The 15,322-nt window shown below is 45.3% G+C and overlaps 1 protein-coding gene across 1 annotated transcript in view; it reads left to right on the top strand.

The window, feature by feature from the left end:
- LOC126336002 (agrin-like) overlaps positions 1-15,322 on the top strand; it is a 1,245,461-nt gene that overhangs the window by 1,089,708 nt on the left and 140,431 nt on the right. Inside the window, exon 16 of the mRNA XM_049999480.1 lies at positions 12,471-12,650. Coding sequence (XP_049855437.1) covers positions 12,471-12,650 — 180 coding nt within the window. The remainder of the gene's footprint in view (positions 1-12,470; positions 12,651-15,322) is intronic.

Below are 15,322 nucleotides of genomic sequence, written 5' to 3'. Positions count from 1 at the left end.
CTTATGTACTGGTCCCTGTGTTTTATTATTGTAGTATTTATTACAATGCCTTGTAATGCCTACAATAAAGGTTATTTGTGGCTAGTTAATAGTTCGGGTCACCTTCTGGAAAAAATCTAGTAGTGTAGTGTTCAGTGGATGTTAAGGGCTGTGTTACAAAGTTTGCCATCATCTTATTTCATCCGTTTGGTGGTCAGTTGCTCGTTTTTTGATTAACCTTTGCTATTGTATTTGCTGTTTTGCAGCAGGTTTCTAAATTTTTTTATATTATTGTCGTTCCTGGCGTGTATGGCCTTCAGCAATGATTGTGGTCATTCTAATTTGGTATTTGTATTTTAGCAGTAAGCCTTAAAACCTTATTTACTGCCATTCCTTGCGTCTGATGCCTTCTGCTGTGTTTGTGGCGACTTACCTTTAATATTTCAATACCCGTAATTTGTAAGTTGCCGCGAGTTTTAACAATTATTAATTTATTGCCATTCCTGGCGTCTAAGGCCTTCTGCCCAGTTCACAGTGGCTTGCTTTTAAAACATTATCTGCTGTATCTGTATTTAATGGTGATTTGCTAAATTGTAACTCACTGATAACACTATTATTTACGCAGTTGTTTATTCCTTCATTAATAACGTGTGCTATTTTTATTTATTGTTGAGTCTGAAATTATTTGTTTAAAATAAATTGTGTGCTACTGTAAAAGGCAACCAAATAGTAACTGATTATCGCCCCGTCCACAATCGTAATCGAATCCTGCCTTCCCTTGACTAACAGGTTTCATTTATGCCTTTGCGTGAGGCGTACTTTTATTTCTGGTGACTTTTGTCCACACTTAAGCTACATGCTTTTACCGTCGTCCAAGTATCAGAAGTAACATCATAGTCTGAAATGATAATGGATGATAAGTGTTTAAAATGCGTACTCTGCAACTATCGATCACCGAGTCTGGTAGTACCATTGGTTTGGAAACCACTTTTCTGGTACTCAGTCTTGTGGAAATTGAGGCACAGCCCATTCACAGCCATTGTGTCCCTTCAGGTTTGTTTTTATGTTGGAGTTCATGGCATGTTTCTTGGGCTAGGATTGCACTATCTGCATACATAAGTGCCCAAGGATGCGGTGGCTGTATGTCAACGTTGCTGCATCACAGCCGTTATAGGTTAGAGCCGTGATGAAGAGTTGATTTTATTCAGGATTCGCTACTCGTTTGGCTACAAAATCATATTTTTCACCATAATCTCCGTTCAAAGAGACAGCCTTAGGCTAACTCAGTGGCAGGGCCTGTATCACAGCGTGGTATCAGTCTGATGGTCGATATCTGAGCCATCGCCTTGCTGCATCAGTAACCTCCGCATCACCTACGTACTGCTTCTAGAGGAGAGCATCCTTCATTGGGACACACAGATGGAAGTGAGAAGGTGTAATATCCGAGCTGTACGGAGAATGAGGAAGAAAAGTTTTAGACTTCAGATTCATTTTTTAAAGTTAATTTGTGTTAATATTTGCTGTAAAAGTAACTTATTAAAGGACTTTCGTTCATCTCAATCTTTCTTTTTGTGTTATTGATTCGAGTGATCTGTTATTCCTGAGTGTGCTTACGTCGTTCATCCAAGTCTCAGGCCACAGCAGTTTGTTTACATTTCGCGTCGTACGGTTGCAGCTGTGGCGGTTCTAAAGCTAACTACAGACAAATCTCTCTGTGCGCAGTATTTGAATATTAAATATAGTACTTTTCAATCGTTCATCCAAATATTAGCAGTGTGTTTACATTTAGCGAGTGCAGTTGCAGCTGTAGCGGTTCTTAAGTTCTCACAAAGGAGTTTGTGCACTCTTGTACACTTATTAAATTCAACGGTGTCTCGTGCTGTTTCTGAAAAAATAATTATTTAATAAACTTTTGGAAACTTTCTCCCACGATCTTTTTTGATTAGTTTGTAAGCTGTAGTCGTTTAGGAAATTTCGTGCGGTAGTTTTCAGCTGACGTTTCTCATTGTTTCTAGTGAAATACTGCACTGAAATTTCCAATCACTGTTCTAATTTCATTAAGTGTTCCAGTTTCCGCTTGAATTTTTGGTTTTAGCTATGAAATTGTGTGAAGTTTTGGTGGTAATGGTATTAGCTGTGGTTTAGTAGTATGAATAAAAGTTGTTGCTTTCTTGGTAGAGAAAGAATTTCGAGTGGTTCTTTAAATAGTTCTACTGTTATAATTGAACTTAGCTGACGTAGACGTTTAGTTTTACCAAGAGTGAGAATTGTGTGCTTTGTCGTAGTTTTGTGAGTAGCGGGTTACTGTGTGGGATTTGTTCAAAGTATCTTCATTGGGGGGAATGCAGTGGGAAAATCCTGAATGCAGAATTTGCAGGAGAAATAAGTTGATAGAGGAGGGGGAGCATACGATTTGTGCTCAGCAGGTGCAATTATAAGACACAAAGGAGGAAGTAGATAGGATGAGGAAGGTGAAGGGCGTTGAGGAATTGGAACTGGCCATTGGTAAGAAGACAGCTAGGAGGAGGAGATATTCAGACAGTTGTACTTTGCGTACAAGCACTACATTTGACCAGCAGTAGAGAGGAGAGGAGCCTCTTGTAGCTGTAGACGTAGAAAACATGCAACAGTCCCCAGCAGTTAGGAAGCCTAAGACAGTTGCAAATTCTAACAGAAAGAAGAAGCTTGCGCTGCTAGGTCGTTCGCATGGCAGAGGTGTGGGTCAGCAGTTGTAGGATGTGTTGGGGAGTGAGTACCAGATCACTAGCATTGTGAAGCCTAGTTGGCTCAGGTCACTGACAGAATAGGGGCGTTATGTAGGAATTTTATAAAAGAGGATCAGATAGTAACAGTGGGTGGAGCAGGGAATAGTCCTGATGGGGACGGGGAATATGATGTAGGGGGTGACCTGATAAAGATAGCTACTCAAACTGGTGGCACTAACGTGCCCTTCGTGCAGCTGTTTCAACGTCATAATCGGCCTCATCTTAATGCTGCTGATAGGCGTGTTAACATGAGGCGGTAGAAGGCACTGATGCCAAAGGGCATGGCTCGCGTTGCAGAGGCGCCAGCTGAGTTTATCAATAGATCGGGTTTTACTAGGCATGGCCTGCGCCTCAGTACGTATGGGAAGAGGAAGCCGGAAAAGCTTATACGTGACAGCGTAGTGAGTGGTGGTGGGATGGCTCATGGAAAAATTCCTGTAGTATTTGGGGCTTTATTAGATAGAAGTCAGCTGATAGATATACCAGCTCAAAGAAAGTCCCTCTAACAAAGTAGTCACCTTCAGAGGTCAGGTATCCAGATAGAGAAGGAATTAACATATTTCATCAAAATATAAAAGGTACTAGAGATACAGTTAATGAACTGCTTATAGATGTTGACTCTGACATTATTGCTATATCGGACCACAATTTAAATAATTTGACAATTCAGAGGCTTCCTTTATCAGGATACAGATTAGCTAAATGTTTTTCAAGGAGTTCCTTGCAGGGTGGAGCAGTGGCCATGTACGTAAGAAACAGTATTCAATTTGAGTCCATAGACGTACCACGGCACTACACTGAACAGTTATCTGAACGTTGTGCAGGGGTAGTTGAATTTACTGAAACTAAACTTCCATTTGTTTTTGTTTATTGGCCGCTAACTCTGACTTCAGAGCATTTCTGCTCAAGCTAGACAGCGTTCTTGGTTCACTTTATAGGAAGTACCAAAAATTAGTTAAATTAGTTGTATGTGGTGACTTCAATATTAATTTTATGTCTGACTGTTCAAGAACCCTGACAGCAATGCTTTTCGTGCAGCCACAGGACGTCGTGTTACGACTCAAACTGTGCGCAATAGGCTGCATGATGCGCAACTTCACTCCCGACGTCCATGGCGAGGTCCATCTTTGCAACCACGAAACCATGCAGTGCGGTACAGATACGCCCAACATGCCGATTGGTCGTCTCAGGATTGGCATCACCGATGAGTATCGCATATGCCTTCAATTAGACAGTCGCCAGAGATGTGTTTGGGGCAATCCGGTCAGGCTCAGCGCCTTAGACACACTATCAGCGAGTGCAGCAAGGTGTAGGTTCCTTGATGTTTTGGTGTAGCATTATGTGAGGCCGAGGTACGCTGCTGATGGTCAAGGAAGGTGCCGTAACGGCTGTACGATACGTGAATGCTATCATCCGACCGATAGTGCAACCACATCGGCAGCATAATGATGAGGCATTCGTCTTCATGGACGGCAATTCGCGCCCCATCATGCACATCTTATGAATGACTCCCTTCAGGATAACGACATCGCTCGACTAGAGCTGCCAGCATGTTCTCCAGACATAAACCGTATCGAACATACCTGGGATGGATTGAAAAGGGCTGTTTATGGACGACGTACCCATCAGCCACTTTCAGGGATCTACACCGAACAGCTATTGAGGACTGGGACAATATGGACCAACAATGCCTTTATGAACTTGTGGATAGTATGCCACGACGAATTTAGGTATTCATCAATGCAAGAGGACATGCTACTGGGTATTAGAGGTACCACTGTGTACAGTAATCTGGACCACCATCTCTGAAGGTCTCGCTGTATGGTGGTACAACATGCAATATGTGGTTCTCATGAGCAATAAAAAGGGCGGAAATGATGATTATGTTGATCTCCATTCCAGTTTTCTGTACAGGTTCCGGAACTCTCAGACCCGAGGTGATGCTAAACTTTTTTTGATGTGTCTATTTCACATAATTCGCTATCAAATGTAAACTTCCGCTTTAGAGTAGTTTAACATCTAAAAATGCTATATTCTCATTTCTCTGTGAGGTACTGGGTGGATTAAACAAAAGGTTTCGAAAGCTAGCCATCTTTTATATTTAACTAAGGCATTAGATTGTGTTGATCAAAAAATATTGTTCCAAAGGTTGAACCGTTACGAAATACTGGGAGTAGCTCACAATTGGTTCACCTCTCACTTTAACAATAGACAATAAAGGGTCATTATTCACAGCGGGGTCTGAGTTGGGCACTGTCAAATGGGGGGTGCCCCAGGGATCAGTGCTGGAGCTACTCCTGTCCCTTATTTACACTACTGGCCATTAAAATTGCTACACCAAGAAGGAATTCAGATGATGAACGGGTATTCATTGGACAAATTTATTATACTAGAGCTGACATGTGATTACATTTTCACGTAATTTAGGGGCATAGGTCCTGAGAAATCAGACTCTAGAACAACCACCTCTGGCTGTAATAACGGCCTTCATACGCCAGGGCATTGAGTCAGCGCTTGGATGACGTGTACAGGTAAAGCTGCCCATACAGCTTCAACACGATACCACAGTTCATCAAGAGTAGTGACTGGCGTATTCTGACGAGCCAGTTGCTCGGCCACCATTGACCAGACGTTTTCAGTTGGTGAGAGATCTGGAGAATGCGCTGGCTAGGGCAGCAGTCGAACATTTTCTGTATCCAAAAACCCTCGTACAGGACCTGCAACATGCAGTCGTGCATTATCCTGCTCAAATGTAGGGTTTCGCAGGGATCGAATGAAGGGTAGAGCCACGGGTCGTAACACATCTGAAATGGAACGTCCACTGTTCAAAGAGCTGTCAATGCGAACAAGAGGTGACGGAGACGTGTAACCAATGGCACCCCATACCATCACGCCGGATGATACGCCAGTATGGAGATGACGAATACACGCTTCCAATGTGCGTTAACCACGATGTCGCCAAACAAGGATGCGACCATCATGATGCTCTAAACAGAACCTGGATTCATCCGAAACAATGACGTTTTGCCATTCGTGCACCCAGGTTCGTCGTTGAGTACACCATCGCAGGCGATCCTGTCCGTGATGCAGCGTCAAGGATAACCGCAGCCATGGTCTCAGAGCAGATAGTCGATGCTGCTGCAAACGTCGTCGAACTGTTCGTGCAGATGGTAGTTGTCTTGCAAACGTCCCCATCTGTTGACCCGGGGATCGAGACGTGGCTGCACGATCCGTTACAGCAATGCGGATAAGATGCCTGTCATCTCGACTCCTAGTGATACGGGGCCTTTGGGATCCAGCATAGCGTTCCGTATTACACTCCTGAACCCACCGATTCCATATTCTGCTAACAGTCATTGGATCTTGACCAACGCGAGCAGCAATGTCGCAATACGAAAAACCGCAATCGCGATAGGCTACAATCAAATCTTTATAAAAGTCGTAAACGTGATGGTACGCATTTCTCCTCCTTACACGAGGCATCACAACAACGTTTCACCAGGCAACGCCGGTCAACTGCTGTTTGTGTATAAAAATTGGCTGGAAACTTTCCTCATGTCTGCACGTTGTAGGTTTAGTTCTGAAAGCTAATCATTTGCACATCACAGCATCTTCTTCATGTCGATTAAATTTCGCTTCTGTAGAACGTCATCTTCGTGGTGTAGCAATTTTAATGGCCAGTAGTGTATATAAATGGTATGCCCTCTAGTATTACAGGTAATTCTAAAGTTTTTCTGTTTGCTGACGACATTAACTTGGTAGTAAAAGATGCTGTGTGCAACATTGGCTTTGTTTCAAATAGTGCAGTTCATGACATAAATTCATGGCTTGTAGAAAATAAACTAACCCTAAATCATAGCAAGACTCAGGGAATTTTATCCATAGTGGATTCTGTTGAACTCCGTGACTGTTCCTTTTGAGGGTGTAGAAAAATCTTTCTTTATGAGCATTATCTTTACACCTCCTCCGTCTCTTTGTCCATAGCCTACGTGTTTTTATGTAAACACACCGTATTTCAAGAGTGCACATCATAATAGTGAAATGTGCAGCTAAACTTTATAAAACTGAAATATGGACGTGAAAATCATAACAGAGTGCAACTAAGTGAGAAAACTGTCACCACAGCGTAATTATAATAATGATTTATGTAAGTACAGATATATTTTCAATAAATGTTGCCTTCCCACTTACAACTGTTCCACTTGTATCTGTTTAGTCACCAGCAAATAATTTTTTTTCTATTTATACAGTGATCTCGAGCAATATAAACATGGACATGAATGCATAAACACCTGAGGTGGGCACAAGCCCGAAATTGGTCGTGTGACGAATAAATAATCGCTTATTGTGACTGGTAGTAAGACTCAGTTCAACGGAATCCGACGTTTTAATTTCACCGAATGGGCATATGATTAATGAAACTGAACAGTTCAAATTTCTAGGTGTTCTCATAGATAGTAAACTATCGTGGAAAGCCCATGTTCAAGATCTCGTTCAAAGACTCAAAACAGCAATTTTTCCTATTCGAACGGTATCTGAAGCAAGTGATCCTTCGACACGAAAATTAGTCTACTTTGCTTGTTTTCTTTCGTTTATGTTTATATTTTGAGGTAACTCTTCCCATTCTAAAAGGATGTTTTTGACTAAGAAACGGGAAGTTCGGGCAGTAAGTGGTGTAAGCTCGCGAACCTCTTGCCGATCCCTGTTCACCAGTCTGGGTATTCTGACATTGGCCTCACGGTATACAGGGAGGAAAAAAATTGTATCACGAAATTGTAACCCTTGGTAGCTGACGCCAGTAGGAACCAAAGTTACTAATGTTGTGTAGGTCGACAGTGCACCATTTTTAAACTACGGAAACTTGGCGCCACGCGCTCCTATTGGCCGTGGGATTACCTTGTTGCCGTTCGTCTGTTGACGGGTAGCGCTGTGGTTGTCGGTTCACACAAACAAACGTCCATCGCCCCGTCACTTCCCCCAACGTGATACGCACACGTGTCGAATACATCTTGCTTTTTGTCTCCACCTCACATCAGAGGCATTTACACAGAAGCTTCGGTTCGGAGCACACACACATGTGATTTAGTCATACAGTAAGCATGGCGGCACAGTATTCGTTTGAAGAACAACGAGATATGGTTTTTGTTTCTGGACTATCCGACGGTAATGCGCATGAAGCTCGACGGTTGTATGAGGTACGGTACCCAACAAGAGGCCACCCACACCCGCAAACATTTACAGCAATTCACCGGCGACTTGGCGAAACAGGCCTGTTAGCGGGATATCATGGTGATGCTGAAAGACCTCGAACACGACGGGATGCTGCATTTGAAGAGACTGTTCTCGAGCGCTTCGAGGATGCACCTACGACATGTAGCCGAGCGGTTGGACACGACATGGCGGTCACTCATCGGTTAGCCTGGGAGGTTTTGAGGGGTGACGGCCAGCATCCATTTAGTTTCCACCCTGTCCAAGACCTAAAACCTGTGGCTGATTATGAACACAGGCTAGGGTTTTGCCGGTGGTTTCTGCGACGTGTTGCAAGAGATCCTGACTTCCCCGCCATTGTGTTGTTTACCGACGAGTGGACCTTCCATCGGGATGGCCTTTACAGCACTCGAAACGTTCATAACTAGGCAAGGGGAAGTCCTCACGTCACATACGTCCACGGACACCAGGAACGGTTTTCACATTTGGGCAGGCATTGTGGGTGGCCATTTGCTTGGGCCGGTCCGTCTACCTCCTCGACTTACCGGGACAAATTGCCTTCCTTTTTCACAAGAAACTCTACCCAGCCTGTTGGAAGATGTTCCCTTGGATATACGGCTGCGCATGTGGTTGCAGCATGATGGGGCGCCCCTACATAACAGTCGTGGAACGCGCGGATATTTAAATGAACTCTTCGGCGGCCGGGTCATTGGCAGAGGTGCTTGTAGAACACGGCTCCCGCAATCACCAGACCTCACGCCGCCGAACTTTTTCTTGTTGGGATTCTTCGAGTTTCTAGTTCATCCACCTGGACGCGAACCAGCCAAAAACCAAGAGGAATTAATGGATCGCATTCAACATGCAGCAAATCATATCAGGGCAATGCCAGGAATCTTTGTAAGAGTTTGGCGAAACACCGTTAGACGTTACCAAGCTTGTGTTGCGTCAGAAGATCGCCAGTTCGAGCACCTGCTACAAACAAGGCCCATTCCAGGGCCGACACAATTTGTAAGAGACTTTCTGTACGCGAACTAACAGCTATAGATGGGTTTGTTCCGGGTACCTCTTATCATGAAACTACAGTGGATGTGTCGGGAAGCTGGTGGATTCGCCCCCCAGAGTCGAAGGCTGGCGCCCTACCACCGACCGTGCTGGCCGCCTTGGATACACAGCGATCTCCGGCAGGCAAAGCATTCGCGGTCATGCGTTGTCCAGCACATCCGGCAGCAGGACAATCCCGCGGCCAATCGGAGCGCGTGGCGCCAAGTTTCCGTAGTTTAAAAACTGTGCGTTGTCGACCTAAACAATATTAGTAATTTTGGTTCCTACTGGCATAATTTTTCCCCACCCTGTATATATTCTTCATTGTCGTTTCTTGTTAACAGTATCAGTTTATTCCCAAGAATTAACAGCTTTCACTCAGTTAGTACTAGGCAGACATCCAATCTGCATTAGGATCGCACTGCCTTGACTCTTGTGCAGAAAAGGGGTGCAGTATACTGCTATATCCATTTTCAATAAGTTGCCACAAGAATTAAAAATCTTAGCGCTTTCAATTTGAAACTGAAGAGTTTCCTCATGGGTCACTCTTTCTATTCTGTCGAGGAGTTCCTTGAAAAATTAAGCTGATCCCTATGTTATATTGCTGACTGCGTTTACTTGAACTTACGGCTTGTTTTGCTAGCGTTCAGAAACAATTTATTTTATATGTTATTACTTAATGTTGTAATTTCATGTACTGACACGTTCCATGACCTTGGAGTTTTGCTACTCAATTTGGTCCTACGGAACTAGACACGTAAAATAAAAATAAAATATAAACAGTCCACTGATGATGTGTGAGCTTCTCTCGGGTCCAGAGATTTGTGTGAGGCCTTGCGTTGTCATGGAGAAGGTAGAGCTTTTTTGCATTTCTGTGACGACGATTACGCTGAAGTCGCTTCTTCCTGAGGGTAGCACTAAGATTTTTAGTGTTGATCTTTGCATCATGAGGGAGTACGAGAAATAGAATAACCCATTCAGAGTCCCAGATGTCCGTCGCTGTGATTTTACCAGCTGAGGATGGAGCTTTGAAATTTCTTTCAGAGAATAGTTGGTGTGGCACCACTCCTTGAGCCGACATTTTGTTTCTGGTTCAGTTAAGGGCTTCTAACAGCGGTTAGGAACCCAGCAGGCGCACTCCTTTGGGTACCCCACTGGCGGACGAGTGTGTCACCATTACCAACAGACGTCCAGCTGTACAGCAAGGTGTTTGACAGTGATCCGTCGATCTCCTCAAATTAGAGAGTCCGCACGTCCCATCACTGCAGGAGTCACAGGTGTGTTCGGCCGGAAAGCACGCGGGAGATGGAATAGGTTTGCGCGACCTTGGTGCGATAATAAGAGGCTCCTCGAGAGCTCTCTGTTTGAATCGCACCTCTGTTGCAGACGCCATTTTGAAAGTTACGTATAGCGCCGCCACCTATCGGAAGTTCATGTAACTGTAGAGTCTGAAACAGAAATATTCCACAATGTCCCGCAATAAATTTCTGTATTTTTTCAACAGAAATTGGCCGAGGAAAATTGGTGCTGGATAATTATTGAACGCCCCTCGTATATAATTACGTTTCTACAGGGCCATCACCTGTCCGGCTCCTTTTTTCCTACATGAATTACAAGTTGAGTTTCTTGACACTGCAGCTATGAAATAATTTTTGGGAGATTAGTATCTCTTCACGCCTGCCACAGCAGTGGATGCCAGAGTACAGATACAGAATACTAGGTTGCACAAAATACAACTGGCCTACATGATATTTTATTCACCTTATGGGGATAGAACGCCAAAAATTTAAAAAAAATCAGTTTTTCAAAAATATGCTCATTTTGTAGCACACATCTTTCTGAAGAGTTTTTTTATAAAACATATATGCTTAAGGAATCATAAGACATGTTATGTGATCTTAAGTATACCAAAGTGCAGTGCCACACCTCTTCACAGAGCTTTCTTCTGTCTTGCGTCGCCGGCCGCTGTGGCGGAACGGTTCTAGGCGCTTCAGTCCGGAACCGCGCTGATGCTACGGTCGCAAATTCGAATCCTGCGTCGGGCATGGATGTGTGTGATGTCTTTGCGTTAGTTACGTTTAAGTAGTTCTAAGTCTAGGGGACTGATGACCTCACATGTCAAGTCCCATAGTGCTTAGATCCATTTGTCTTATGTCACTGTATTTCGCTCTGTGGAATTCAAGGGTGTGTATTTCCACCACTGATTCTCATACCTGAAACACATGACTACTCATATTATCGAATATATTGAAACTTATTGAAGAAATGTCTGCCTGGCGGTACCAAAACCCAACTTTGAGTTTTAAACCATCTGTATGGGAAAAATTGCCAAAAACCACTTGTGGGAAGATATGCTCTTGCTATTTGTATTTATGGTGCAATTTCATGTTTTCATGACGGCGTCAAAAGCAGAAGATATGTTTTAGAGAAAATAGAAACTTAGACTGGAGTAAACTATATGAAAGCTTTGTATGCAATAGACAGTGTGTAGTGAAAGCAGATAAATCATTTTTCGAGGTGACAAAATCAAGAAGAGTGCATTATAGGAATGTGAAAAGGAAGAAAACTAATATATAAAGTGAAAAAGAACCTGTACATGGTGCTGGACAGTTCTGAAAGAATGCCAAATACAAGAAGAAACTTAATCGGGGATTTTCCGCAAAATGCAAATTTATGTATGTAAGAGTTCTATTACTTTCAAACGTTCAAAAATGTTCAAATGTGTGTGAAATCTTATGGGATTTAACTGCTATAGTCATCAGTCCCTAAGCTTTTACACTACTTAACCTAAATTTTCCTAAGGACAAACACACACACCCATGCCCGAGGAGGACTCGAACCTCCGCCGGGACCAGCAACACAGCCCACAACTGCAGCGCCTTCGACCGCTCGGCTAATCCCGCGCCGCTTTCCGAACTTGTTATGCCTATAAAACACAACATCCGTAATGCAGAACTCTACAATTTTCGAAATTTATTAAAAACAATGGTAGAAATCGAGGTAACTGAATACAAATTTTGAGCTTTCTTTTCTAAACATGAATTTTAAAATACATATGCTCATTCATTTCTTCATCAGCTAAATGAATTCTAGAGATCTAGACATCTGCAAGTTTGCTTTGTATGCACTTCAAACTTCATAGAAGAATCTCTGCTACGAAGAAAAGTATACCTACCTCAATAGGTGCGTCGAAAAGTTAGTGAAAAAGTGAAGAGATTTTACATGCAAAAAAAATTATTCTGTTAGGTTTTGGAAATTCCACTCTTATCAGCATGAATTGTGAATCCTTCCTGGTCATGCTGAAAAAGTTTTACGAATTTGTTTGAAAAAGTATTGACAGTGGAAGTTTTAATGTCCTGTGCTGCTTCTCCTGCTCCTAGTCGGCCGGTTTGACGTACTCCATCCCCTTTAAGTTAGGCAACCCAGCGTACACCGCCCCTGTGCACTCAGCCCACTGTGCTGCGCTTGTGCCGGCAGACATGTACTACGCGGGTATGTACCGGCCGACGCCGGCCACGGTGCAGGCGCTGTCGCCGCTGCTGGGCGACCTCTGCTCCAGCGACGCCGACTGCGGGGTGCCGGGCAGCCGCTGCGACGCCGCCGCCTGCCGCTGCCGACCCGAGCGCACGCCCTCGCACGACCGCCAGCACTGTCTGGGTGAGCAGCCGACTAACCCCACTATCACCCAGGCGCAAGCACACACACACACACACACACACACACACACACACACGCGCCCGCACTCATGAACCATAGGGCCCCTATTTACGAATAAGTAGTCGTAATTTTTAGATGTATACCTAACTGCTACAATTTCTTCTCTTTCTCAGCCTTACCCCTTACCTTCAGAGGGTCAGCAGGTTACTTTGGATTTTGCACCGTTACTGGTATTACTGGTAGTTTGTGCCTGTGTGTAGGGCGGGGGGGGGGGGGGGGGGTTCCAAAGTACTGCCATCCGTGTCACTGGACTTCTAGGATGAATGTAAATTAGCATGTTCATCTTTATTACACTTAAACAAGGTCTTGGGCTCCGGGCCTGTAGACCATGCTGAGATACTGGTTCCTGATTTTTTTTAACCTTCTTTTTTTTAATTTCCTTTTTTTCCCAATCGGTTTCGTGACGACGTCATTATCGAACATATTCCACGATGGCTCGGGGTTCCTTGACCCTGCGCCACCCTGCAGGTGTCGCAGAGCTGACATACTCAAGATGCATGGATGTCGAGCGAAGTGCTCCAATCTTGTTGAGGAGTTTCGTTGTGGATACTCGAATCTGTTCCCTGAGGAGCAGCATGTCGAGTTCATGGATTCGGGCCCAACGAGGTGCATGTAGTATGGCCCGAAAACATCGATTTTGGACTGCCTGGAGGAGGCTTAAGGATGAGGGGCAAATAGTGATCCATATCGAGTAGCCATGAAGAAGCACCGAGAGGACTGTTGCAGAATAAAGGCGGAACTTGGTCCTGGTCCTCAGTTCCGTGCTGGCCAGTGTAGGCTAAATCTTGTGGAGAAAGTGTAGCAGCTAGATTCGTTTCTCTTCTATATGTGTGTTAAAAAGTAGCTTCTTATTCATAATAATACCAAGATATTTAACTTCGTCCATCCATGAAAGTGGTCGATTTTGTAGAATCAGGTGATCACGGAGGTAGGAGCGTCGTCGGGTAAACGTTACGGCCTTTGTCTTGCCTGCATTGAGTTTCATACCGTTCAGTTAATGTCAGTTATCACTGTTGCTGTCCGCCCCGATAGCTGAGTGGTAAGCGTGACGGATTGTCGTCCAAAGGGTCAGTCGGCTCACAGCCGTGCTAGCGTGCGGAGCTGCTCCACGCGCCGTCCGACGCTCCGCTCTCGGCGGTGTTTACTTCCGCGTCGCGGTGTTTGTGTCAATCGAGTCCAGTTCTAACGTAGACCATGGCGCACTCGTATCGCCGTGCAACGATCAAAGTAACGTTTCAGGCCGATCATCCACGACCCAGAGCTTTCGAAGTCGAACAGTTCATACGTGAGGATCTACGTTTGAACCCCCAGGACGTAATCGGCATACATTTCTCCATCACTGGAAGTGTTGTCTACATCAAGATGTCGACGGAGGAAATTTGCAATGACATAATTCACCGTCATGCCACAAGACTGAAATTTAAACACTCTGATGGACATATTGGTGCTGTGACAGTCGCCCATGCTGGATTCGGTCTCCGGACATTGCGGGTGTTTGAGCTCCCGTTCGAGGTGCCTCAAGATGTGGTCATTGCCGCTTTCCAACCACATGGCATCGTCTTGGGTCACGTCGCGGAGAAGTGGCAGACATTTACGACCTACCCCGTATTAAATGGCGTCCGGCAAATAAAAATTGAGCTGACGAAACATGTCCCATCGTACCTGCTCATTGGCGGTGTGAGGGCCATCGTCATGTACGATGGGCAGCCACGAACGTGCGCAGGATGTGGCCAGGAGGGACATGTACGTTCCGAATGTTTACACCGCCGTTTAATACAGACGCCGTTACGTGAAGAGGCCCAGGCTTCGACGGTCGCGTCCTTACCCATCACCTACGCCAAGGTTGCACAGGACCCCGTCGTACCAATCTCGATTGCACCAGCAGCATCGTCAACGCCACGCGCTGCAGCACAACGCGCCAACGACACCAGCACGGCGTCACCTCCAGTGCTCTCTTCAGGACCGTCCAGGTTGCAGACCGAAACCGATGTTCCTGTTGGAACCATGGACGTCGACCTCGGTGTCGTGCCGACGTCTGCCTCTGTCCAGACGGGTTCGGCGTCAGACGACGGGCGACCACATTCTGATTCAGAAGGCGCCACATCAGAAAACAGCGGTCGCCTCGCAAACACAGGAAACGACGACGAACGCCTTCCGATGACGCCCTTTTTCAGACGGCCCCGCGAGATGTCGACCCGATGTCTGACGGTGATCTCCCACGTTGCGACCAGTCACGCGATGTGGCAGCAACAGGCGCCCCTCCTGTGACGCCTACTCTCCCAGCCGAGGACGTGTCCTCGCCGTTGTCAACGAATGATGACGACGGTCCCCCTGCCACTCATGTTGCGGAATCCACAACACCCGTTCCGGCAGTACGTGACCGTCACATGTCCACGTCGTCAGCTTCCTGGGCCTATGACGTTGAAGAAGAAGTGGAACAGACTGCCAGCGTGTCTGCACAAGAGTCCACCTCGGCGACTCTTAGGCTGGCCCCACGCCAGTAATTATCACCACTGCGGGACCACAGTTGGGTCTGCACCTGCCGGCTACTTCTACCGCACGTTCTGCAAATACTGAGGATGGACGTACACAGCAATATCGTATCGCCACGA

This window comes from Schistocerca gregaria, chromosome 2 (assembly GCF_023897955.1).
Source record: "Schistocerca gregaria isolate iqSchGreg1 chromosome 2, iqSchGreg1.2, whole genome shotgun sequence".
NCBI lineage: Eukaryota > Metazoa > Arthropoda > Insecta > Orthoptera > Acrididae > Schistocerca > Schistocerca gregaria.
This window is presented reverse-complemented; position numbering and strand designations above follow the sequence as displayed.